The 26,670-nt window shown below is 48.8% G+C and overlaps 1 protein-coding gene across 1 annotated transcript in view; it reads left to right on the top strand.

Moving 5' to 3' along the window:
* b3glcta (beta 3-glucosyltransferase a) overlaps nt 1-26,670 on the top strand; it is a 258,971-nt gene that overhangs the window by 129,437 nt on the left and 102,864 nt on the right. Inside the window, exons 8-10 of the mRNA XM_038818599.1 lie at nt 2,086-2,149; nt 5,846-5,977; nt 25,454-25,523. Coding sequence (XP_038674527.1) covers nt 2,086-2,149; nt 5,846-5,977; nt 25,454-25,523 — 266 coding nt within the window. The remainder of the gene's footprint in view (nt 1-2,085; nt 2,150-5,845; nt 5,978-25,453; nt 25,524-26,670) is intronic.

Here is a 26,670-nt window from a genome sequence, read left to right as displayed (position 1 = left end):
TATAGAAAACTCCCAACAGGGTGACCCCTCCTTTCCTGTTTCTAACCTCAGCCCATACTACCTCAGAAGAAGAGTCCCCATCTAGCATCCTTTCCGCCACCGTAATACTGTCCTTGACTAGCAGCGCCACACCTCCCCCTCTTTTGCCCCCTTCTCTGAGCTCACTAAAACACCTAAACCCCGGAACCTGCAACAACCATTCCTGTCCCTGCTCTATCCATGTCTCTGAAATGGCCACAACATCGAAGTCCCAGGTACCAACCCATGCTGCCAGTTCCCCTACCTTATTTCGTATACTCCTGGCATTGAAGTAGACACACTTCAAACCACCTACCTGAACACTGGCACCCTCCTCCGAAGTCAAATCTGTGCTCCTGACCTCTATACTCTCAATCTCCCGTACCCCAAAACTACAATCCAGGTTCCCATCAAAACTACAATCCAGGTTCCCATGCTTAATTCTTTCTTAAATATTTACATTGTCATGTTTCTTTTATACATTGGAGTGTTAATGACCCAGACCAAGAGGTTTTACACTGTTAACCACCCCTCGGTGTACATTTGCTGGTGAGACCTTACACAGTGGTCTTTCCCCATTGCGCCTTGGCGGCAGCTGCCCCAAGCTTGAGTGCGTCCCTCAGCACGTAGTCCTGGACCTTGGAATGTGCCAGTCTGCAACACTCGGTCGAGGACAATTCTTTGCACTGGAAGATCAGCAAGTTTCAGGCAAACCAAAGAGCGTCTTTCACTGAGTTGATGACCTTCCAGCAGCAGTTGATGTTTGTCTCGGTGTGTGTCCCCGGAAACAGTCCGTAGAGCACAGAGTCCTGTGTCACAGAGCTGTTCGGGATGAACCTTGACAAATACCACTGCATCTCTCTCCAGACCTTCTTTGCAAAGGCACATTCCACAAGGAGGTGGGCGACCTTCTCATTTCCCCCACAGCCACTCCGAGGGCAGCGTGCAACGGCGCTGAGCCTTCGGGTGTACATGAAGAATCTGACGGGGAGGGCCCTTCTCACCACCAGCCAAGCTAGGTTCTGGTGCTTGTTTGTAAGTTCTGGTGATGAGGCGTTCGGCTCAGGGAACCATCCAACGTTCTCCATAGTCTCCTTTTCCCTGAGGGCCTCGAGGACATTACGTGCTGACCACTGCTTCATTGCCTTGTGGTCAAAGGTGTTTTTCTTCAAAAAATTTTCCACGAGGGACAGGTGGTACCGCACGGTCCAACTACTTGGAGTGTTCCGCGGCAATGAGGCCAGGCCCATCCTTTGTAACACCGGGGACAGGTAGAACCTCAGTATGTAGTGACACTTGGTGTTTGCATAACGGAGTCCACGCACAGCTTGATGCAGCTGCAAACAAAAGTGGCCATTTGTGGGGACCAGTACTGAACGGCACTCACCCAACCACTGAGGTTAAACTGAATGGCCTGAACTTGCTGAGTTTATCTTTTTCTGAGCACCCTTTTATCCTATAACTGAGGAACCGAGGAGAATTGAAATATTATGATCAGTGTCTCTTCAATTTCCTCCCTTAATTCCCTCAGTCTCTTTGAATACATCTGATTCAATTCAGGTACCGGTTGCGCTGTGCTGCCTTTCAGTAAATCCCTCCCCAAATTACACTCCTGCATAATTTTCCATCCATTGATTTTAACGGACAGAAAATCTTGTGGGCTACAAGTCAGGGATGCTGACCTCTACTCTTGATCGTTCAAAAATCACGCTATCGTCTTTGTGGTCGAAGAAAAGTAAACTTTTTTTTCTCATGGCTATAATTTCTGATGTACATCAAGAGGAGAAAATATTGCTACCAATTTAACTTTAAAAAGTTCCACTAAGTAATGCAAGGTTACAAACTATATTTTGAGTTTGTGTTTTATGTACGTTTCACTTTGGCTGCAGCATCTTCGGCAGACCCATAGAAACTATGACGGTAATGATCTTATAAGAAAATTATTTAAGATGGTGCACTTTTCAGGGATGCCATAATACATTGAAGTTAACTATGTCTCAAAAATATATTCAATCTCAAACAGTTTTGTCCTAGATTAATTTTTTTCCATTTCTGTTACACCAACAGACTTGCAAAACAACTGAAGATTGAAAAACCTTTTGCAGATTTTACAATAGACTTGAAACATGAGGTATGCGATGGATAAGACTATGTTTAGTAAAATACTACAAATTATTGATAATCTTTAAAACATTTCCATGTACTGAAGTAATTATTAGGAAGCTGCAATTATTATTGCCTCTAACCTGCAGGTTGTCTATGTGATGTATAACGAGATGAAAAAAAGAGTCCTGTTAAGGCACAAATAGCGGCGTGTTTCTTGGAACCTGCAGCACCGAGTACGACCCCGTTATCAAACAGAATTTTGGGGTTTTCTGCCTCTGTTGGGAAGACCTCACTGAGGCCTCGCTTACCTCACTTCCTGAGCTCGGCAGTGCAGGGAGAAATCGGATGCCGCTTTTGAATACCAGCCCGATCTCTCAGCCCCCTCGGCCACTTCATCACTTCATTACGGCCTCCAGATGCCCCCCCCCCCCCCCATCTCACCGCTTAGCGGGCCCTCGAGCCCCCCACCCCTGAAGAGCAGGGAACAGCAGGCCCGATCCCTGCCACGGGCAATCTGGCACACTGGCAGTGCCATCTGGGCATCCTAATAGTGCCAGGGTTCCACCCTGCTCAGAGCCCGGCCACTTGGGGACGGGGGAATGGGCTCCAATGGACTGGGAGAACCTCTCGCCCCACGTTTGTGTGGACCACTGCTAAACGGCATCCTCGCTGGGTTGAGACCTCACTGGGGAGGCCATTAGTTCCCGGGCACTGGGATAATCTGGCTCAGACATGGACATCCCCCAGCAAAGGGAGATCCAGGTCACTGCATCTCACGAGATTCCATGAGATCTAGCGAGTCTTTCCGAGCGTCGCAAATCTTGTGAGGCTTCTGGTGAGATTTAACGGTCTCTTCACGTCATCAAGTCTATTTTAGTTTATTTTACAAAACTATTGTTGTAAAATAAACTAAAATGCTGCTTAATACCATATAGGTAAAAAAAAAAAATGCCAACATCATTTCACATAAAACATTAATATAGGACCTGGATTTCAATGCAGCCTGGTTCAGTGGGGTAAACATTCTCCTCTTCTACTAACTGACAAGGTCCTACGTGAAATGGACTCTCAGCCCAACCCTTTGAATCACTTTCTTTGTTTTGGATCCTGATGATGTATATTGAATTTCCATTTTCCTAGTCTCAGTTACAGGTATTAATCTATTGTACTGTAAGCTTTAATCATTCTTGGTTAGATGTACTGTCCATATGTTCTCATTTGCCCCTCTTAGCTATGAGTCTCGATATTTCCCTATCTTGGATACGACAGTAAGCCTCAATATATCTCAGTTAAAGTTATAAATCTGTTAAGTACAGCGAATCTCAGTTGTTTGTTCAAGTAGTGAGTCTGTGTAATATACAGCGAGTGTTAAGTATGGGCCATTACGGTGTTCAATGAGATAGCAGTTCTGAGACTCATTTTAACATCATTTGATGTTCAGTCTATCAGAATGTTCCTTCCGTCCTACTCAGTATTGATGTTTAACAATAGCCCTTCTTTGTTGCTAGCATAGATAAACTTCAAAATCCTGCTCGTGGACATCATTGAATCTAACTTGATTTGCAATTTGGCAATTTAACATCTGTTCTCATGTAACATTTGGGTTCTCATTATCAGTCACATAAACTATATAGGGTAAATTTTACAAATTTATGCTCAGGGTGGCAATGGAGCTTCACCTGCTGAGAGCACATGTTAGGTATCCTCAGGTTTAATTAACAGGATAGGAGATTGCTGCAGGGCCTCTTGACGCAGCCAAATTCTCAATGTATGCTTCTGGTAGCTGAAGCTCTGTGGCGCGCACCGTGGCGTATTGTCCGGTGGCAGAGGCAGCCCGCTATTGGCCAGCAGTGTGATGTTCCGGTCCTGCCGATGTCTACGGGGCTTAGCATACCCTGCACCCACCATCCGCCGCCTGGGAACACGCCGGGATGGGGTGGTACACGGCCAATACCTGCAGACCAGAGATCTCGCCGACAGGGGGGGGGGAACGAAACGTTTCGGCAATCATTATAAAATAGATTTTATCACAGTTTGACTATTTTAATAATAAAATCATTTTTTTCGTGAAGATTTTCAGTCTAGAAAGTGGCATCAGATAGGGAAAATAAGATTCCTCATTAGAATTGAAAGTGGTGCAAACTTCAAGAGAGCGATAGCTAATTGACAACTTTATACACTTCCTAATTTTCTTATCCTCTAATTTTGTTGTGTAAAGTGAGCTGACAATTTATTATTGGCCATTTTGCCCTTTGATTGAAGACCACTTTAACCTTCCCATTTCTTAAATCAGTGCTGGAACATTCTACACACATTATTTCCAGAAATAAATTGTTCAAATGTAATTATTTTTGCGCAGCATAATTTACCACAACGATTTGATGAGGGAGAAAACGATTACAACAAAGATTTATAATGGTCTTGCTGTACCTCAGAAAGGGATACAGTAAAATAATAAATCTGCACAATTATTCTTTCATTTTCTCCAGCCTCACCCTCCAAATGTTATAAACTGATGTGCAGTGGTTGCAGCAACTGACAAGTTAATATTTTGAAGGAAGACTAATTTAGTGCTGAACCTCGCTGCAGATATTAGATGATTACAAATGTTTGACAGTAAGATGTCACTGAGATGTGTATGGGGATGAGTGTGTGTTAAATGACTCTCTAGTCAAAAGCTGAACCGGCTGGAAAATATCTCATTATTAATTACTTCTCTCTTCCTCCGTCATGCCAGGATTTCTGCTACATTCAGGCCCCAGGGCTCAGTGCCAGATGAAACATGGAGCAGTTACCTGGTTCGCTTCCTATAGTGGAGAACAATGGGTGGATTATTATTTCCCAGATGATTGGCTAGATTCTGATGGTCATTGATTTCCCCACCATCCACCCTCGTAGAGCTGCCCCTTCTCAAATCAACCTAAATATCTGCCTCTCAGTGGACCTATCTGAAAATAGTCCTCTAGGTGACAGCAGCAAAGCAAGTTCCTTGCAGAGAGTGCCATGGGACATTTCATTACATTAAATAGGAGAATTCCAGGAGAGAGCCAAAACAGGATTTGCACCAGGTGCCGGTTTCTGATGCACCCAGCTGCTCTAGCTGGTGTGATCTGGTCCATGCCCTTGCTGGGTGTGAGCCAGAATAGCATATTTAAATATGCCAGGTTGGCACAGCCAGTTTGGCCCTGTTACGTTGACATTGCCCGGGCTGCCAGGTTGACACTGCCAAGAGGTGGGGCCTGATGAGGCCAGGCCTGAAAGTGCAGGGCTTGAAGGACTGCATCTGGCGACCCCATTGTGGGGTATTGCTCACCTGGGGGGAGCACTGATACTAGCAATTGGTGGGGGGTGGGGGCATTTAACCAGGTGGGGGTGAAAGTTGGGGAACCTGCCAACTCCCACCACTTCTCCGATTACGTCCATGGCGACCAGGCCCATGGCAGCTTTCCCACCCCACCACCAACTGGGCCTGTAAATGGACAACTAATGCCCACCTGATGACCTCACCCCACCACCATTGGCATTCCCCAACAGTGGGTGGGCAGGGCACTGGTAAACACCTCAGGACTGAACAATGCAGGTTGGGGTTGTAATAAGGATTGAGTGATTGTCTTCAGTGTATACACATCACAGTTAGTCTAATTTTATGGTATGATTTCTTTAGGTTGCTCAGAGCAACAAAAATCAAAACTGAAATTAACAGAAATACCTGCGATTTCAGATTGCCCTCTTTATATCAGAAAAATCTAACGGTCCTCAGCTGACTTCAGTGAAGGAATTCTGTACAGAAGGCAAAACCTCACCTGAAGCAACCAACTGTGCAACTACATTTCATACCTACCTTCCATTTTGTGTGAGTAACCGTCAAATATATAGTTAATGTTGAACACCAATCCTTGTAAAGGATTTAATAGTTCACAGCTTGACTAATTTTATGAATCCTGTTCAAATGTCTGCTTTTGTGCCAACTTTGTTACAGCAGAGTGGTCAGTTTTAGGGGCATAAGTGCCAGCTGTTCTGTGATTCAACTCATTCTGGAGAGTGCTGCATATCATTGTTATTTGGCACTGATAATCAGATACATTGCTCTCACTTCTAAAAGTAAAGCACCCTACAGATTGTACAACCTTTCTTTCTCTTCAATTTGAAATTGGGTTTGGATTACTGAAATTTTCTGCGAGTACGTGAGTAATGTTCATACATCTATTGACCATATTGGTATTCCCACCCTGAATAAACTTGCTGGAAATTCATTCTGAAACATCTGTAGGACACCAATTCATGGTGAGTTTAGATTTGGCAGCTGCTTCTGTGCTACCCCTATTCAATGGTTTCAGGAATGATTCTGAATAGATTATTTATTGAACCCTATGTGGAAGTTTAGTGGTTGTGGTAACTGTCTCTTTAAGACAGTGCAGCCAAAGAGGGTCACCTGACCCGAGGGACCAGTGGGAACCGAGAGTGCGTGACTACCTCAGAGGGTGGAGTGCTCTTTCAGGCAGAATACATCTTGCATTCATGTAGAAAGCATGTAAGGTCTTGGAGTTGTGCTTCAAGGCAGCTTAGTGCTACTAAACCTCTGGCACCAAGTTACTCTTTATCAATACATACCTTCTTGTTCCTAACAAAGTCTGAGATCTCTGGACAATGCCAGAAGTGTTCCACATGTATAACATATTGGCAACAAGGTAGGCCAGTTGGATGGCACAGCCTACCTCTGAGTACCCGATTTAATTGAAGTTTGGAAAGGTGGGATAACTCACACGAGTGCCATATTCTGAGCGAATAGACTCAATGAGAGCTGGTGAGGGAGTGCCAGAACCTGAGGTGCAGATGAAGTAATGAACCCAGCGTGGCCAGCAAGTCAAGGGGCGGGATTCTCCGACCCCCACCGGGGGTGGGTGGGGGGTGGGTGGCGTGAATCCCGCCCCGACGCTCCAACCAGCTGGCGTATTCTCCAGCCGGCGAAAAATCCCACCGACGGGAATCGCGCCACTCACCTCACAGAATCGCGGGAAGCGGTACGACGCGATGGGCCCTGGGGCTGCCCCAAATCTCCAGCCCGGATGTGCCGAATTCCCCATGCCGGCGTAAATTAAGCATGGTTTTTAATGGCGTGGGGAGTGGTGGGGTGGGAGTGCTGGGGAGGGGAGTGCCGTGCCAGTGGGAAGGGGAGTGCCAGGGGTGGGGAAGGGAGTGCCGGGATAGGGAGGGGAGTGCTGGGATAGGGAGGGGAGTGCCGGGCCAGTGGGAACGGGAGTGCCGGGGGTGGGGAGGGGAGTGCCGGGATAGGGAGGGGAGTGCTGGGATAGGGAGGGGAGTGCCGGGCCAGTGGGAAGGGGAGTGCCGGGGGTGGGGAGGGGAGTGCTGGGATAGGGAGGGGAGTGCCGGGCCAGTGGGAAGGGGAGTGCCGGGGGTGGGGAGGGGAGTGCCGGGGGTGGGAGTGCCGGGGATGGGGAGGGGATAGCAGGGAGGGGAGTGCCCAGTTTGGGGGGGGTTTCCCTAGCCAGGTGCCAGCTGGCAACAGTCGCAACCATGCAGCCCATGGCACCTGGCTGCGGAGGGGGGTATGGGCAATGTCGTCTACACCCACCCCCTGCAGACCGTTATGCTTGGGCATCACTCAGCGATGTTGGCCAATGTAGCGGGACCCACACTTCGACATGTTGCCCTATGGGAGCTGGAGCAGGGACTTGCCAGGGAGGCGGCGGCGACGCCCGATGAGGCCCCGTGTGTGCCACCGCCGCTCGTCGTATCAGGAGCTCACAGACCGGGCATGCACGAGGAGCCTCGGGATGAGCCGGGAAACCACTGCCCATATCTTCCACCTGATGGCACACATGGCATCACGTGGGACTGAGGGTGGACACCCTCTCCCAGTGGCCGTCAAGATGACAGCGGGCCTGAACGTCTCCGCCACGGGGTCGTTCCAGTCGTCGAGTGGGGACCTGTCCGGAATCTCCCAGACGTCGGGGCACCGGTGCATCCGTGCAGTGACTGGCGCCCTGTATGCCATCGTGGACCGCTACATCCAGTTCCCTGTGGACCGCACCCGCAGGATGCCTGGGCAGCGGGATTCGCCCCCTCCACCCCGCCACCGGCTGAGGGGCTGGTTGCTGGGCGACAAGGTTTACCCATTGCGGTCGTGGCTGATGACGCCTATACGGAAGCCACAGACCGACGCGGACGGACACTCGATACAATGATGCCCATGCAGCGACCAGGGGTGTGGTCAAGAGGTGCTTTGGGTTGCTGAAGATGAAGATGCACAAGGTGCCTGGACTGCTCTGGAGGGGCCCTCCAGTTCCCGTCGGATAGGGTCGGCCGCATTGTTGTGGTCTTCTGTGTCCTCCACAATATAGCCCAGCAGAGAGGTGATGTGCTGGAGGCAGAGGAGGGGGAGGGGGAGGAACAACACAACGAAAGGCAGCCCTCCGCAAATGATGAGAATGGGGCAATGTACGATTCAGACAGGCTGGGCAAGGATGGGAGGCTGCCCACCGTCACCAGTTGGGCCAGCGGGCACGGGACGGGTTGATCGCCGTAGGGTTCACAGACTAGGGGGAGGTGGGAATCGCCGAGTATGGGCATGGACAGCACAGTATGGCACCCCACCCACCACCGCATTACCCGCATGCACACCACCCCTCCATTGCACATCCACCTGCGGCACAACGGGCAGGGCTCACACGGTCACCCGTGGAAGCGGGTCTATTGCCTGCCATGGAGGATGATGACAACCCGCTCTGTGATGAGCGCCGGGCTCTACATCATTAGACAATGTCTGACTCATGGCCACAGTCACACCCTCCACCTGGACCGTCCCTGCATGCGGCCTGGACACTGCAGCACATGGGGCCGTAGTCTGCTCGGGGGCGGGATGGCTGGGGAGGGAGGGGGGGCCCACATTCACCTGAGCTCGACGTCCGACCACCCCCTCACATACACTGGCGCTCACCTCACACCCCACCCCTGCATGCATCGGACAGAGCACAGAGGCTGCTTCTGTAGGTGTGGAAGTGATTTTAATGACAAACAGTTCATACATGTGCCCGAGCTCCGATGACTAATCTTACTCAGTGTCTAATTCTTTGGACTTCCAACTCTATGACTGCGTCTAGGTGGTTCCCCAGACGGTGCAGCAGAACTGGAGGCGGACTCCTGTGATTCCTGCCCTGTGACTAGAGACCCCTTTGGCAGACGGTTCCTGGGGCGGCCCGGCCTGGATGGGCCAGGCTGTGACTCGGGCAACCGGGATGGCGGGCTGCCAGCCTGTTCTGCCCGTTTCCCACCTGATGCACCTGGGACGGAAGTGGGGGGGGGGGGGGGGGGGGGGGAGTGCGAGGTGTCGCAGTTTTCCGGGACCTCCCCTACAGGGGGACCCACTACGGGCCCCAGCACCCCCTCCTCCCTCGGGGTGCCCGATAGCCCCCGGACCTCTCCATGGGTCGGGGATGTGAACGGATCCAGCACCCGACGCACCCCCGTCACCTGGCGCTGCCAGTTCTGGAGGCCCGCCCTAGTATCAACAAGGGTCTGCAAGTTTGCAACCATGGAGCTCAGGGAGTTGGCCATCCCTGTCTGTGTCTGGGCGACGCTGGCCAGCACCTGGGCAATGGTGCCGATGCCCTCAGCGATGGCCTGCTGAGACTGCCATGGCATTGAGTGCTGCTGCGATCTGCAGCTGGCTCTGGCTCATGGCTTCCTGTGAGAGAGCAGCTATGTCCCGGGCTACGGACGCCGCTTGCACGGAAAGCCCCAGGTCTTGCATACTGCTCCCCATGTCTGACACCGTCGGACCCATTGCTTCCACCGCGGACGCCACCCGTGCGGTTTTGGCCTGAGTGGCACGCATGACCAGCCCCACTCCCTTCTCCTGGACGCGGGTGGATTCCTCCACCTGTGTCTGCAGCTGCTGCCACCCGGTCGTCACCCCCTTCGATCGTTCCTGGGTCCGTGACTGCCTCGGGTCTATGGGTGGGTATGGTAACTCCAGGAACCCGGGACCCGTCTGGGCAGCAGATGGTTGCTGGGACCGGGCTGCCGTCCAACCATCTGCCCCCTCGGATGCTCCTGCCTCCACCTGCTGTACCGGGTCGGCTGTGTTGTGCGCACCAGTTGGTGTACCAGACGCCTCATCGCTAAAGTGCCCAACCGAGGTGTGTCCCTGCGATGGTGGAGGGTGTAGGAGATAGCAGTGGCGTGAGGTCCATGTCTTCCTCGGACCCGAAGTCCAGGGTTCCCTGTGGTGGTGTTCCTGTCCGTCCGTCCCCTGTCGTTGGGTGTCCTCAGTGGGTGTGTCCTGGGTGTGGGTGTCAGTGTCCTGGCTGTGGGTGTCCTGTGTGTGGATATCCTGGGTGTGGGTGTCCTGGGTGTTGGTGTCCTGGCTGTGGGTGTCCTGGGTGTTGGTGTCCTGGCTGTGGGTGTCCTGGGTGTGGGTGTCCTGGGTGTGGGTGTCCTGTGTGCGGGTGTCCTGTGTGTGGGTGTCCTGGGTGTGGGTGTCCTGGGTGTGGGTGTCCTGGGTGTGGGTGTCCTGTGTGTGGGTGTCCTGTGTGTGGGTGTCCTGGGTGTGGGTGTCCTGGGTGTGGGTGTCCTGGGTGTGGGTGTCCTGTGTGTGGGTGTCCTGTGTGTGGGTGTCCTGGGTGTGGGGGTCCTGGGTGTTGGTGTCCTGTGTGTGGGGGTCCTGGGTGCGGGTGTCCTGGGTGTGGGGGTCCTGTGTGTGGGTGTCCTGGGTGTGGGTGTCCTGGGTGTGGGTGTCCTGTGTGTGGGTGTCCTGTGGGTGTCCTGGGTCGAATGGGACGAGGCCCTGGTGGTGTGGCTGCCCTCCCCGCTGCTGAATGTGGCCGCACTGGCACCAGATGGGGGGGGCGGATGCCTGACGGTCCGGGTCTATCTCTGGCCCATGGGCTCCCCGGCATTGGGTGGGGGCATTGTATTCCTGACTGCCCTGGTCGTTCCCTGTCCTGTGGGCGCCCTGGCACGTCCTGGGGTGCATCGTGCAGGGATAGGTGGATCGACGCTTGGTCCTGTAATACACAACACAGAATGCATAGTTAGACACGCAGAGGGGGACGAGGGGGCAAGGGGAGTAGAGAGGAGATGGGGGAAGGGGGCGGAGATGGGGGGGGGAGGGGGGAGGGAGGAGATGGGAGAAGGAGAGAAGGGAGTAGAAAGGAGATGGGGAAGGAGGGAGGAGATGGGGAAGGGGGAGGAGATGGGGAAGGGGGAGGAGATGGGTGGAAGGGGAAGGGCGGTGAGAGGAGATGGGGGAAGGGGAGAAGGGAGTAGAGAAGCGATGGGGGAAAGGGAGAGGAGATAGGGGAAGCAGGGAGAGAAGTGATGGGGAAGGGGGAGAGAGGAGATGGGAGCAGGGGGGAGGGCGGGATGTGGGGAAGGGGGAGAGAGATGGGGAAGGGGGAGAGAGATGGGGAAGGGGAGGAGAGATGGGGGAAGGGGGAGGAGATGGGGAAGGGGGAGAGAGGAGATGGGGAAGGGGGAGAGAGGAGATGGGAGCAGGGGGAAGGCAGTGGGGGTGTCTCACTTGGTGCTGTGGCCCTGACCTCTGCTTCCGCAACCTCCCGGTCCTTGGGTCTGCCTGCAAGGTCCAGGGGCCTCTCCTCATGAACGGTGAGGGGGCGCAATTCAGGTTGACCCCCTCCAGTCCTCTCACGCTGTCGGTTGTTCTGAGCGAGTGTAGGTGGACATATACTTGCAGACCAGCGGTTGTGTGTATGTTGGCATGGGTTCACAGCCCATCCTGCCAATGCAGCCTGCATGGGTGGGTGCAGCTTTGTCGGTTCCAGGTAGGGCTGTGCCGCCCATCCTGGTGGTGGGGGGCGCGGGTACTCACCCTGGCTGCCCTGACTAGGTCATTGACCTTCTTGTGGCACTGGTTGCCTGTCCTGGCTGTGACGGCCTCGGCACTGACGGCCTCTGCCACCTCCCTCCACAGCTGCCGGCTGGTGTGTGGTGCGACCCTGCGGCCGTGTCCGGGGTACAGGGTCTCCCTCCTCTGCTCCACTGCGTCCAGGAACGTCTCGATGTCCCGCTCCTAACGTCTCGATGTCCCGCTCCTAACGTCTCGATGTCCCGCTCCTGGAACCTCGGCGCTGCGCAGCTGGTGGCCATTTTGCCGAGTCTCCGGTGGTGGCGTCTTTTGTGCTGCGACACCGTACGGCGTCAGTGACGGTACGCCATCACGATTGGCATCATCCCGCTGCGAGCCCCTTCCGGGTCGGAGGTTTCCGGAAGTTCCGGGTGGCCCGATGCCGGAGTGGTTCGTGCTGTTCTTGGTGCCGGCATCGGCCCATCCCGCCGATTGTGGGAGAATCCTGCCCAAGAGGTTTGGAAAGATACAGGAAAGTTAAATGAAGCGAGATTAGCCTTCAGGAGCAAGAAAAACTTGAGCCAAAGAGAAACTTTAAAAAAAAAGACAGGAGTGTTGGAAGTAAAAAGAGGTATACTCAGCTGGAAGAGAGCTGTGGCACAGATTTAAAAAGAAGAAATTGAAGGCAGAAATTTGTTGCAGTTAAACAAGTTAGGTGCTAAAATGAGTAAAAGGGGAAGAAAAACTGAGGGAGCTATTGGGTGGCACGCTGGCACAGTGGTTAGCACTGGTGCCCCAACATCTCCAGGGTTCAATTCCAGCCTCAGGTGACTGTACGGAGTCTGCACGTCCTCCCCGTGTCTGTGGATTTCCTCTGGGTGCTCCGGTATCCTCCCACAGTTCAAAGATGTGCAGGTTAAGTGGATTGGCCATGCTTAATTGTCCTTAGTCCAAAAGGTTAGGTGGGGTTACAGGGATAGTGGCCTTAAGTAGGGTGCTCTTTCAAAGGGCTGGTGCAGACTTGATGGGCCGAATGGCCCCCTTCTGCACTGTAAATTCTATGATTTTATTTGCAAGTCTCCCGTTCGGAACAGAGCCTGCAAAGGGATCTGGGGAGGGAGATCCCTGCACTGAGGTACTGCCAACACAGAAGGTCTGGAGTGTTGGGGAAAAGAAAAGTCCTCAACATGTTTTAAGTTTAAAGTTAAGACATTTTATAAATCGGCCCCCGAACGGAATATGCTGGATCTCCCAATGAACTTGACAAAAAGATCGATATTAGAACAAAGAACAAAAAACTGACTGTCCAGCTTGCCAGAAAAAATGGGAAAACTGTGGAAATCGATGTGGAATTCTTCGACCAGCAAAAAAAAAGAAGTTAACAGTCTGAACAGTGTCTAGAAAGGAGGAGCTGTGGTTTCCCACCAAAACTCCAAAAGCGCAAGAAAAGCACAGAGAGAAACGACAACTGTTGGCTGTTTAAAAAAAAGAGTTGGCAATGCAACAACCGCAAGAAGGAACAAAGGACAAGGGACAGGAAAATCAGAGAAGACTCCACATAGTGGGAAACACTAAAAAAGGGAGTCATTAAGCAACATAAGATCTCAAAGGAGGCAACACTGGAGCTCAGAAGAAGTAATAAGTCCTCAAGGAAGAGGCAACGCCAGACTTAGTAAGCAGTGCAAGACCCAATGGGCCCCAGAAGGAGGACACAAATGGGCTGGAAAAGGAGGGCACCGATGGGCCCCAGAAGGAGGACACCGAAGACCTTAAATGACTAAATGAAGAGCTGAAAGCAATTAAGATCCAGCTGTGTCTCATTCTTTTGTGTTGCAATGAGAAGTCCCTTGAGAGTTTCAGCAATAAATTACAAGCAAATGATAAAGCTGCAATCGGTCAGAAAGTGAGACAAGCCACAGCAGAAGAAGTAACCGTGAAGAAAAAAAGAGTTGGATAACCTCACTGAGAACTACAGCAAATAATAAATGAGGTAAAGTTTGTGACCCGAATCAAAATGAGAAACAGCCCAGCAATATCAAAGCTAAGAAAAAAAACAAGCACGATCAAAAAGGTGGAAGTAGCTAGGAAATCAACTCGGGCCAGTAAGAAACAGCATTTACCAGCAAGTGGTGAAGTAACGGGTGTTAGAGCATGAAGATGTGAATAAAAGGTAAAAAGCACAAGCGGATCTCAATAACAGTGGCCATTGCATCAAATGCATCAAAGATTTGATCCGTGACGCTTATGTAGGTCATCCTATCTCATCTACTGCAAGGGTCATTGTACTGTTGAAGCAGAAATTAGAGCAGATGTATCATTTACCAGAGCAATTCAATGGGAATTCTCGAGAGATCCAATGGAATGAAAAATTGTGGCAGATGGAATTCAATGGGTGAGGTTATCCATTTTGGATCAAAAAAGGATAGAGCAGAGTATTTTCCAAATGAGAAGAGGTTAAGTACAGTGGATGTCCAAAGAGGCTTGGGGGGGAGGGGGAGGGGCGTTCAGGTGCATAGATCTTTAAAATGCCACAAACCAGTGCGGAAAATAATCAAAAAGACTAATGGAATGCTGGCCTTTATACCTAGAGGATTGAAGTTTAAAGACACAGATGTTATGCTTCAGCTCTACAAAACCCTGGTTACACCCCACTTGGCATCACTGTGAGCAGTCCTGGGCACCACCTCTTAGGATGGATATATTAGCCTTGTCAGGATGGCAATGTAGTTTTCTAAAAATGATACCTGGACTTCAGGAGTTAAATTACAAGGAGAAATGACACAAATTAGGCCTGTTTTCACTAGAATTCTAAAGGTTAAGGGGTGATCGGATCGAGTGTTCAAGATTATAACAGGAAAAGACAGGGGAGATAAAGATAAACAATTTACACTGGTTGGAGATTCCAGTCTAAAACTTAGGGCCAGACATTCAGGAGAGATGTTAGGAAGCACCTATTCACACAAAAGGAGGTAGAGGTTTAGAACTCACTCCCACTAACAACAGTTGAAGCTAGAACAAGTGTTAATTTTAAATCTGAGATATATAGATTTTTGTTAAGCAAAGAGATTAAGGATTATGGGCCAATTGCAGATAGCTAGGTCACAGATCAGCCATGATCTCATTGAATGGCAGGACAGGGTCGAGGGGCTGAATGGCCTACTCCTGTTCCTATAAACTACCAGTCATGTGGAAAACACAAATGAACTGGAGAAATTGGCATTCTGCAGAGCGGCAGAAACTGCCCGGTGTTTGAGGAGTACTGAGCAATGGAGAAACCCAAAGAGTAAACACAACTGTTGGAACAAGTTCGCAGTTGAGGAGAATTGTCTAATTGTTGCAACTACAACAAAAGGAACGTGTCTATTCTCTGAAAACATGCAAAGCATGAGAAGTGAGAGATTGTTATCAAATATTGTTAGAAGGGAATGATGGATTCACCTTGGAAGAAACTCAGAAACAGATAAATTGAATGGATTGCAAAAACAGAGCAATGGACTAAAGAATGATTGTGATTTTCTTCAACAAGAGAAAATTATTCATACAGAACAAAACCTGCAATGGTTTGGGGAAGAACTCCAATATATTCACTAAGAGTGTTAAGCGGGCAAAAAAGGTCAGTCGACTGGAAATTTCTTGCATAGAACTGGAAATCGAGGTTGGAATGCTGATGGAGCAATGTTGACATGGGATAAATGGACTAAGGAGCTGGTCATTAACTTCAGGAAGCAAAGTGTCGTTCACACCCCTGTCTGTATCAATGGTGCTGAGGTGGAGATGGTTGACAGCTTCAAATTCCTAGGTGAGAACACACACTAACAGATTCAAAAACAGCTTCGTCCCTCTTGTTACCAGACCCCTGAATGACCCTCCTATGGACTGAACGGATCTCTCTATGCATTTTCTCTGCTGTGTATCACTACACTCCGTATGCTCCACCCAATGTGTATGTATTTACATTGTGTATTTATCGTATGTCCTATGTTTTTCATGTATGGAATGATCTGTCTGGACTGTCCGCAGAACACTACTTTTTACTGTACCTCGATACATGTGCTAATAAATCTAAATCTAAGAGTAAAACTTGTGCACAGTGAGAATGAGAATCCGAAACCAAGAAGAGTAGCTTAATCATCAGATACAGACAAATCGGCTCTTAATTGAGTCAGAGATTGAGAAGGCAACAGTTGGGAAATTAAGCTGAGTTGGAGCAAATTCAGAAACAGGATGAATATTGTGACTGCTGCAGAGAATTATTTTAATTAAGATGGGCCATTTAAAATTTCAGTTCATCCGAGGGTACTTCAGGTGAATATCAAGATAAAGGAGATGGAGCTGGAAATGGCTCAGACCAAACTGAAACTGGCGGAGGCTGAGTGCAAAATACAGGCGGAGGAGAAAGCAGATACATTAAATAAATAACTGCTCAGGTCCAAACAGATGAATGGAAGAGATTGGAAAATGAAGCCGCCCAGTTGAAGGAGTTGTACTGAAGAGAACTAGACAAAGCAGTGATTTAGGCAGAGAAAGACACTGGGATTACATGTCAGAACAAGATTGCTGGTCAAACTAATAGAAAAGCTCAAGAATTAATATAACATGGTCAAAGTAAAGGGCGTTGAATAGAAATGCTAGAAAGAGAAGGGACTTGATCACAAGTACCTTATTCGAAGTACCAGAAAGCGAGAACCATGACCATTTCTTCCATGTGGCAGACCGAGTTTGTGAATGAGCTGTCAAGTCATAAGACTGCGTTGTATTGTGATGATGGACAATTTCACATTTGCCCACATTATACTCCATTTGCCAGATTTATTCCACTCACGTAACCTATCTATGTTCCTTTGTACCCTCCTTATGTGTACTTCACAATTTTATTTGCTACCTATCTTGGTATCTTCAGCAGATTTGGCAACCATACCTTCATTCCCTTCATCCAAGTCATTTATGTGAGTTGTAAAGAGTTGAGGTACTAGCACCGATCCCTGTGGCACACCACTTATTACATCTTGCCAACTTGAAAAACCCATTTATGCTGACTCTTTGCTTCCTGTTAACTGGCCAATCATCTATCCATGCCAATATGTTACCCCAATACCATGGGCTTTTGTTTTCCGCAATGACCTTTGATATGGCACTTTTATCAAATGCCTTCTGGAAATATAGATACTGCAGAGAGGAGACCATCAGAAACATAGAGCCTCCAGACATGGAGTTATTGCTGCATAATTGCATACAGGCAGGAGCCTCTCAAGACTAATTTGGATAAAGAGGATGAGGTTCAGGGAAATGTTGTGCATAGATATATCTCGAGACTGATGATGTATAGAACTCACATATCTTAGCGACAGATGAATGAGAGATATTTTTGCCGATGCTTCCGCATGTTCAAAAATTTGGTAGTGGTGAACACTAATCCTTGTGAAGGATTTAATAGTTCATAGCCTGACTAATTTTATGAATCCTGTTCAAATGCCTGCTTTTGTACCAACTTTGTTACAGCAGAGTAGTCAGTTTTAGGGGCATAAGCGCCAGATGTTCTGTGATTCAGCTCATTCTGGAGAGTGCTGCACATCATTGTTATTTGGCATTGATAATCAGATACAGTGCTCTCACTTCTAAAAGAAAAGCTCCCTACTGATTGTACAACCTTTCCTTCTCCTCAATTTGAAATTGGGTTTGGACTCACATTTGTCATATTCTCCAGGAATTGGCACATGAGGACTGGCAGGACATCCATTGCCAGTGGCTCGGAAGTAATAGCTGCACTCAACTTCTATGCCAATGGCCCCTTCCAGTGCTCCACTGGGGACCTCTGTGGGATCTCTCAAGTGTCCTTGCACAAATGCATGCATGAGGTAACAGATGCCCTTTTTCCCAAGGCCAACAATATGTTAATTTTGACACAAGATCAAACAAGCCAGGACATCAGAGCACCCAGACTTTGAGATTCCCACAGGTACGGACGGAGTCATCGACTGCACTCATGTGTTTATAAAATCTCCCTGGCAACAAGCACCCCAATACATAAACAAGAAAGGCTACCACTCGCTCAGTGTACATTTAGTCTGTGACCATAGAAATGATACAGCACAGAAGGGGCCATTCGGCCTATTTTGTCCATGCTGACCCAAAGACATCCAGGTGCCCTTTCTAATCCCTCTTTCCTGCACGCGGCCCATAGCACTGCAACTTACAGTACTTAACGTGCAGTTCCAGGTACTCTTTAAAACAATTTTGGGTCTCTGCATCCACCACAAAATTAGGCAGCGAATTCCAGACATCCCACCACCCTCTGCGTTAAAAGGTTTTTCCTCATGTCCCTTCTAATCCTTCTGCCACTTAGCTTGAAACTGTGACCCTTGGTTTTTGAATTCTCTGCCAAGGGAAACAGGTTCCTCCTGTCTACAATATTCCTACCCCTCCCAGTTTTGTATATCTCAATCATGTCTTGCCTCAGCCTTCTCTGTTCCAAAGAAAACAACCCCAACCTCTCCAATCCCTCCATGTAGCCAATTCTAGTAAATCTTCTCTGTGCTCTCTCCAGAACAATTACACCCTTTCTGTAATGTGGTGACCAGAACTGCACATAATGCACCAGCTATGGCCTCCCCAGTGTCTGAAACAGTTCCATCGTTATATCCCTACTTTTGTAGTCTCTACCTCTGCCAATGAAGGAGAGCACTCCATGTGTCTTCTTTACAACCTGAACTACCTGTATTGCTACCTTTAGGGACCTGTGCTCTTTCACGCCAAGATATCTCACATCATCTATCCCTTTCAGTATATTCCTGTTTATTATGTATTACTTTTTACTGTTTGATCTCCCAAAATGCATTACCTCACACTGATCAGAGTTGAACTCCCCTGCCAACTCCTCCAACCCATTAATATAATTTTGGAGCCTACATCTATCCTCTACACGATCCATTACTTGGCCAATTTTTGTGTTGTCTGCAAATTTCCCAATCGTTCAAATCCAAATTGTTAATATATAAAACAAAAACCAACATCAGGCCCTGGAACATCACCTGAAACAGATTTCCATTTGCATCGACCATAAGAAACCTATCATGCAGGTTTGCACCTGATACCCAGGAAGTATCCATGGCTCGTACATCTTGACTAGATTGCAGATCCTAGACATCTTTGAGGAATCCAGTGTTGACTCCTCGGTGATTAAAGGTATCTGCAAAGCACATGGCTGACTATGCCCTTGCTGCAGCCACAAGATCCTGCAGAGAGAAGGTATAATGAAGCTCATGTCTCAACCAAAGATGATTCCAATTAGGGTTAGGATTCCTGTACAGATCTTGTGGCACACTCTAGTACCGTCTCCAGAGAGTCTCACGGATCACTGTGGCTTGCTGCACGCTGCGCAGCCTGCCGCTGTAAAGGAGGAAGGACTTGCCAGATGCTGGCATGGAGGAGATGCACATCTCCTCCTATGAGGACATCAAAGGAAATGAGGGCATTGAGTTCGAGGAAGGCCCAAGGCTGCAAGGGATGAGGCCATGGCATGGGCCAGATTATGCAGGTGTCTACATGAGGTCCTCATTGCCATCAAATTCCATGAGAAGGACGACGAGTTGCAGTGAACACCCTGTTGGGCAAGTGTCATCCATCATGGGTAAATGTGACACCAGCTTTGCTACTCCTCTCATTTCACCCACGCAATTCAACATTAGAGTGAATAGTTACACATGAAGCACACAATGTCCTGATGTTTTGAAGGATGATGAAGCTTCAGGAGCATTGTATCCTTGCTGAGATGAGGTGAGGTGCTAACTTGAGGAGGGTGTCCTGCTATCAGATGTCAGAAGGTTTTTAAAAAAAAACACATTTTATTAAGGCATTTGTAATTTTATAATAATAACAACAGAAAAGAAAGTGAATATAAATATAAACATAGCATAGAACATAGAACATTACAGCGCAGTACAGGCCCTTCGGCCCAAGATGTTGCGCCGTCCTGTGAAACCCCTCTAAAGTCCCTCTACACTATACCCTTAACGTCCATATGCCTATCCAATGACCATTTGAATGCGTTTAGTGTTGGCGAGTCCACTACTGTTGCAGGCAGGGCATTCCACGCCCTTACTACTCTCTGAGTAAAGAACCTACCTCTGACATCTGTCCTATATCTATCTCCCCTCAATTTAAAGCTATGTCCCCTCATGCTGGACATCACCATCCGAGGAAAAAGGCTCTCACTGTCCACCCTATCTAATCCTCTGATCATCTTGTATGCCTCAATTAAGTCACCTCTTAACCTTTTTCTCTCTAACGAAAACAGCCTCAAGTCCTTCAGCCTTTCCTCATATGATCTTCCCTCCATACCAGGCAACATTCTTGTAAATCTCCTCTGTACCCTTTCCAATGCTTCCACATCCTTCCTATAATGTGGCGACCAGAACTGCACACAATACTCCAAATGCGGCCGCACCAGAGTTTTGCAGATACATAATTCCCATCCGTAACAAGTCCTTCCTACCCTTAACAGAAAATAGCCGAACTCCCCCCCCCCCTTGATTATTGCCTCTGCTGACAGTTAATTTTCCCCGAAGAAGTCGATAAATGGCTGCCACCTCTGGACGAACCCTAGCGTTGACCCTCTCAGGGCGAACTTTATTTTCTCAAGACTGAGAAACCCAGCCATGTCGCTAGGTGCTGCCTCTTCAAGCGTATCTCCAGCATCCCAATCTCAATGGCAGCCATAAGGTCAGAAGTGGAAATGTTCTCAGATCACTGCATAATGTTCAGCACCATTCATGACTCCTCAAAAAATGAAGCAGTTCATGTTCAAATGCTGTAAGACCTGGACAATATCCAGGCTTGGGCTGACAAGTGGCAAGTAACATTTGTGTCTCATAAGAACCAGCCAATGACCATTTTATACAAGAGAGGATCTAACCACCGCCCCTTGACAGTGAATGGCATTACCATTGTGAATCCCGCACAATCAACATCCTGGGGGGTTACCATTGATCAGAAACTGAACTGGACTAATTGTATTAATACTGTGGCTACCAAGACAGATCAAAGACAGGAATCCTACGGCAAGTTATTCATTTTCTGACTCCCCAAAGCCTATCCACCATCTGCAAGGCACAGGTCAGGAGTGCAATGGAATACTCTTCACTTGTCTGGATGAGTGCAGCACTACTACATGCAAGAAGCTCGACACCATCCAGGACAAAGGAGCCGCTTGATTATTACCCCTTCCATAAATTTTCAAACCCTCCAACACCAATGAACAATGACAGCCATGTGTACCATCTACAAGGTACACTTCCCTAATTCACCAATGTTACTTAGGCTGCATCTTCCAAACCCACACCCACTACCATCTAGAAGGACAAGACCTGCAGATATCTGTGAACCCCACCTCACCATCTGGAAGTTCCCCTCCAAGTTACTCACTATCCCTTGGAAATACAGGAAATATATTGCCGTTCCTATTGCAGTACTGTGGGTGTACCTACATCTCACGGATTGCAGAGGTTCAAGAAGGCAGTTTACCACCATAATCTGAAGGGTAACTAGAGATGGGCAATAAATGTTGGCCTAACCAGTGATGCCCACATCCAACCTAGCTTTATCGAGTCAACAAATTTGAACCATTGCACTTGGTTGTCTAAACTTTGTGATTGATGGAGATTGAGGGGCAAACATTGACCCGTACAGCACTGCCCTAGATACCACTACTAGTGTGAAAATTACCCACTTATTCTCCCTCTCAGACTTCTGTCCATTATCCTAACCTCATTCCATGCTAATTTATTACTCAAACCACATGAAAAATGAAAATCACTTATTGTCACGAGTAAGCTTCAATGAAGTTACTGCGAAAAGCCCCTAGTCGCCACATTCCGGCGCCTTCCCGTACCAGCCTCCCCGGACAGGCGCCGGAATGTGGCGACTAGGGGCTTTTCACAGTAACTTCATTGAAGCTTACTCGTGACAATAAGTGATTTTCATTTTTCATTTCATTTCATGAATCCTAACCTTGTAGATCAAAGTCTAGTGTGGCACTTTTTTGAATACTCTTTGAAGCTCCAAACATGCTTTGTGATTATTTCTGATTTATCTATAGTGCTAGTTGCATCTCAAAATAACTCTTCACAGATGAGTCAAACAAGATTTCCTTTTCATAAAACTTTGTTGATCCTGCCTAATCTTGTTTTAACTTACCAAGTATCATTTTACCATGTTTTTAAACTAGATTATAGCATTTTCCTGGTTTCTGATATCTGACCAACTAACCTATGGGATGCAATTCTCCCAAAAGCCTCCCAGGAAGCGTGATTAGCCGCACATTCCCCGGCGCTCGCAGTCTGAGAAACACATGGCTATTCAACGCGACTCCTGTTGTATAAGGGCCTGAACGAGTAAAGCGCAGCCAAAGCTGCACATAGCCCCATTTTGTACAGTGGGGAGCTCCACTCCAAGCCCCCCAAAACTATTCTGACCTCCTCCCAGCCCAAATGCATTATGGGAGGGTCCCCGCACCCTCCAAACACCCACGCTGGGCACCCCTGGCCTGATCGCACATGTGCATAAATGTCAGCTTGGCACCTTGGCAGTGCCAACCTGGCACCCTGACAGTGCCACCTGGGCACTTTGGCAGTGCCAGGCTGGGACCCAGGTGGCACTTCCATGGTGCCTGGCTGGCACTGTCAGGGTGCCCAGTGATACCAGCAGTGCCAGGGCACCATCCTGCCCAAAGGGCATGCGGCCGGAGCCTCCGATCCCCTGGGAAACCCCCATGGGTGCCGTTCCGTCTAGTCTCCGTTTGTGGGGACAAGTGCTGAACGGCACTCACCCAAGGTCTCCGAGGCAAAGGGAATGAATCCCAAAGCCCCAAGCACCTCCAAAATCTGCACATTAGAGTGAGGCCTAGCCCTATTAATTTCTCCAGTACCTTTTCTTCAATAATATTAATTGCTTTCTTTATTTTCATTATAATAATAATCTTTATTGTCACAAGTAGGCTTACATTAACACTGCAATTAAGTTACTGCCTCATGTCGCCACATTGCGGTGCCCGTTTGGGTACACAGAGGGAGAATTCAGAATGTCCAAATTAGACCCTTGCTCTGTCCATATATTTTTGTGTCTTCCTAACTGTGAAGACAGATCCAAAATATTTTTGTTATTTCCTTATTCACAATTCGAATTTCTCCTGTGTCTGCCTCCAGCTTTCCACATATAGAACATAGAACAGTACAGCACAGAACAGGCCCTTCGGCCCTCGATGTTGTGCCGAGCAATGATCACCCGACTTTAAACCCATGTAACCCGTATACCCGTATCCCAACAATCCCCCCATTAACCTTACACTACGGGCAATTTAGCATAGCCAATCCACCTAACCCGCACATCTTTGGACTGTGGGAGGAAACCGGAGCACCCGGAGAAAACCCACGCACACACAGGGAGGACGTGCAGACTCCACACAGACAGTGACCCAGCCGGGAATCGAACCTGGGACCCTGGAGCTGTGAAGCATTGATGCTAACCACCATGCTACCGTGAGGCCCCTTCTGTTGATGTTTTGTTTTTTACATGTTTGTGGAATCTCTTAAAATATTATGGGCAGAATTCTCCGCTCCCCATGTGGCGTGGGAGAATTGTGGGAGGGCCTCCCGACATTTTTTATCCCCCCCCCCCCCCCCCCCCCCCCCGGCGTCCCCAGCGATCCCCCCCCCCCAGCTTGGAAAAATCGGCGCTCGCCGTTTTTCACCGCGAACGACAATTCTCCGAGCCCGATGGGCCGAGCGGCCGGCCCTTCACGTCCATTTCACCACGGCAGCAACCACACCTGGTCGCTGCATTCGTGAAACAGGTGTCAGATGCCCGTTTGGGGCATCTAGGGGCCCGATTTGGACGGGAGCACCGCGACTGTGCTCAGGAGGGGACAGGCCTGCGATCGGTGCCCACCGATCATCGGGCCAGCGTCCAAAACGGACGCACTCTTTCCCCTCCGCCGCTGGGCAAGATCACGCTGCCACGTCTTGCCGGGCGACGGGTTCGTGCCGTCTGCGCACTGATGTCATCCACGCATGTGCGGGTTGGAACCGGCAATATGAATATTGGCCAGAGGAACTTCCTTGCTGTTCTACGAGTAGCTTGACTGGAACATTTATTTCCAAATGAGCAGGCAGGTGGGATCTCTGTTTAACATCTTATCTGAAAGAATAGTGGGCTGGATGCTCCGTTGGCTGACCCGAAATTACAAAACGCAATTGGGCAGAGAATAGGTTCCGACGCCAAAATCGCAGCAGCTGCTTATTTGACACCAAATAGCAATTCTCTGTCGCCTCGACAATGGCATCAATGTGGTCCGGAAAGTATGTACAGTAAACATCTTTTGCATGTCATTAGCGGACTCAAGCCGGTATTCTCCGGCGCCTCCGCGATTCTCCACCTCCGATGGGCCGAGTTCCTGACGGCGCGTTTCACTTACGTAGAATATACAGTGCAGAAGGAGGCCATTCGACCATCGAATCTGCACCGTCCACTTAAGCCCTCACTTCCACCATATCCCCGTAACCCAGTAACCCCTCCTAACCTTTTTTGGTTTCTAAGAGCAATTTATCATGGCCAATCCACCTAATCCGCACGTCTTTGGACTGTGGGAGGAAACCGGAGCACCCGGAGGAAACCCACACAGACCCGGGGAAAGCGTGCAGACTCCACACAGACAGTGATCCAGCAGGGAATTGAACCTTGGACCCTGGTGCTGTGAAGCCACAGTCCTAATCACTTGTGCTACCATGCTGCCCACTTGTGCTTTTAAAAATCATGAAACCGGAGCCATGGCTGCTGAGGGAGAGTGGGGATACGGAAAGTGTCCAACATCGCTATAGTTTGCTGACAGTTGTGCCGCTGGCCGGAGGCTTCTGCCAGGGGGAGTAACGGGGGATGGCCTGGATGTGAGCTGTGGGGGTTAGGGTGGACGGGTATGGAACACCATTGCCGCAGCCTGCAAGACAGCCATGCAGCTGTGCATGCCACAGACTGCCCAGCTGTGTATGTGCGGCTGCAGCTGGTCAGCCTCCCGAGTAGCAATCACAGATCCGCCGAAACCCGCATCGTTTATTGGAATGGATTGTGTTCCATATGGCGCCGGTGCTAGCCCTTCCAGAGTCGCTGAATCGGTCCAGGTTTGGCGCCAGTTTTGCTGTCGAAAAGTCCACGAATCCTGCCCTGGTGTTAGCACTCAGTCTCAGAAACGGAGAATCCAACCCAGTGCATTCAATAGTACCGCACTCTCTCAATACTGCGTAGAAGCATTAACTCAGAATATGCACTTACCTCTTGGAATGGAGTTTAGAACCACAACTTATATAATGGAAGCAAGAGTTCGCACCAAGCCAAAGTTACATCTGCATTTGTTTTGATTTAAATTTTGTAGAATTCTGAAGTATAAAGTTTACACTTGTTTTATAATTTGTTGCAAATATTTACGCTGAAAGTTAATTTTGATGTGTCATTTTACAGGGAAAAGCAGTAGAGAAGAGAAACCTCTTTTTTGCTGTAAAAACCTGCAAAAAATTCCATCAGGAAAGAAGTAAGTAGCTGATGATACACGGTATTTGAAGGATAGCCTATTTACATTCTGAATTATCGTAAGCCAACTCCTGTACAGTATGAAATTCTGCCAAGCACTACCTTTTTACGTTGGGATTTTGCAGTGGTCTGGTTATTTATTTTGGGGAGATATGACAGTAATTTTAAATGCTGCTGTATTTAATAGCATTCAATGGCTTTACCTTTAAGTGAGAAATCTTCTAGTTTTTATAGAATCCTGCAGCACAGAAGAGCGCCTTCCTCTCACCTACCCTGTGCTTCTCTTTGAAAGAACTATCCAGTCCAGTTAGTTCCACACTCGCACTGTTTCCCCAGAGCCCTGCATTGCTTTCTTTTCCAAGTAGCTATTCAATTCCCTTTTGAACATTGCCATTTCCATTTTGTGTGAATGGATTAGATTTGGACTTTGAGCTTGAGTTAAAAGAGAATGATTTGCATTTGTATATCACAACTGCAGCATATCTCAGAACACTTTACTGCCAATGAGGTACATTTGAAGTGTCGTCAGCGTTGTAGGTAACATGGTAACTGATTTTCACACAGCGCGCTCATACAAACAGCAAGATGATAACTAATGAGGGATAAATATTAAGCAAGACGCCAGGGATAATTCCCCTGCTTTGTTCAAAATATTTCTTTTACATCCACCTGATGGGGCAGATCTCGCCTCAGTTTGAAGTCTCACTTTTGACAGTGCAGCACTCCCTCAGTACTGTACTGGAGTGTTGGCCTTGATTTGTGTGCTCAAATCCCAGAGCCGGACTTGAACCACAACGTTATGACACAAAGTCAAGAAAGCTACCAACTGATGATACTGGAGATGTTGTATATTATAATGTTGCAGCTGAATAAACAAGTGGTTAGGCTGAGGGGCCCAAATTCTCCTGCCTCTGTGTGGAATGGAGGTGGACTGAATAAAAATGGAGGCCAGGACCCAGATGTGGAAGTCCCACCAGCATGGGGAAGCAGTGGTGTAGTGGTATTGTCACTGGACTAGTAGTCCAGACACCTAGGGTAATATTCTGGGGGACCTGGGGTTCGATCCCATCAAGGCAGTTGGTGGAATTTGAATTCAATAAAAAAATTGATGACCATGAAACCATTGTCACTTGTTGTAAAGACGCATC

This window comes from Scyliorhinus canicula, chromosome 14, assembly GCF_902713615.1.
Source record: "Scyliorhinus canicula chromosome 14, sScyCan1.1, whole genome shotgun sequence".
In the NCBI taxonomy this organism is placed as follows: domain Eukaryota; kingdom Metazoa; phylum Chordata; class Chondrichthyes; order Carcharhiniformes; family Scyliorhinidae; genus Scyliorhinus; species Scyliorhinus canicula.
This window is presented reverse-complemented; position numbering and strand designations above follow the sequence as displayed.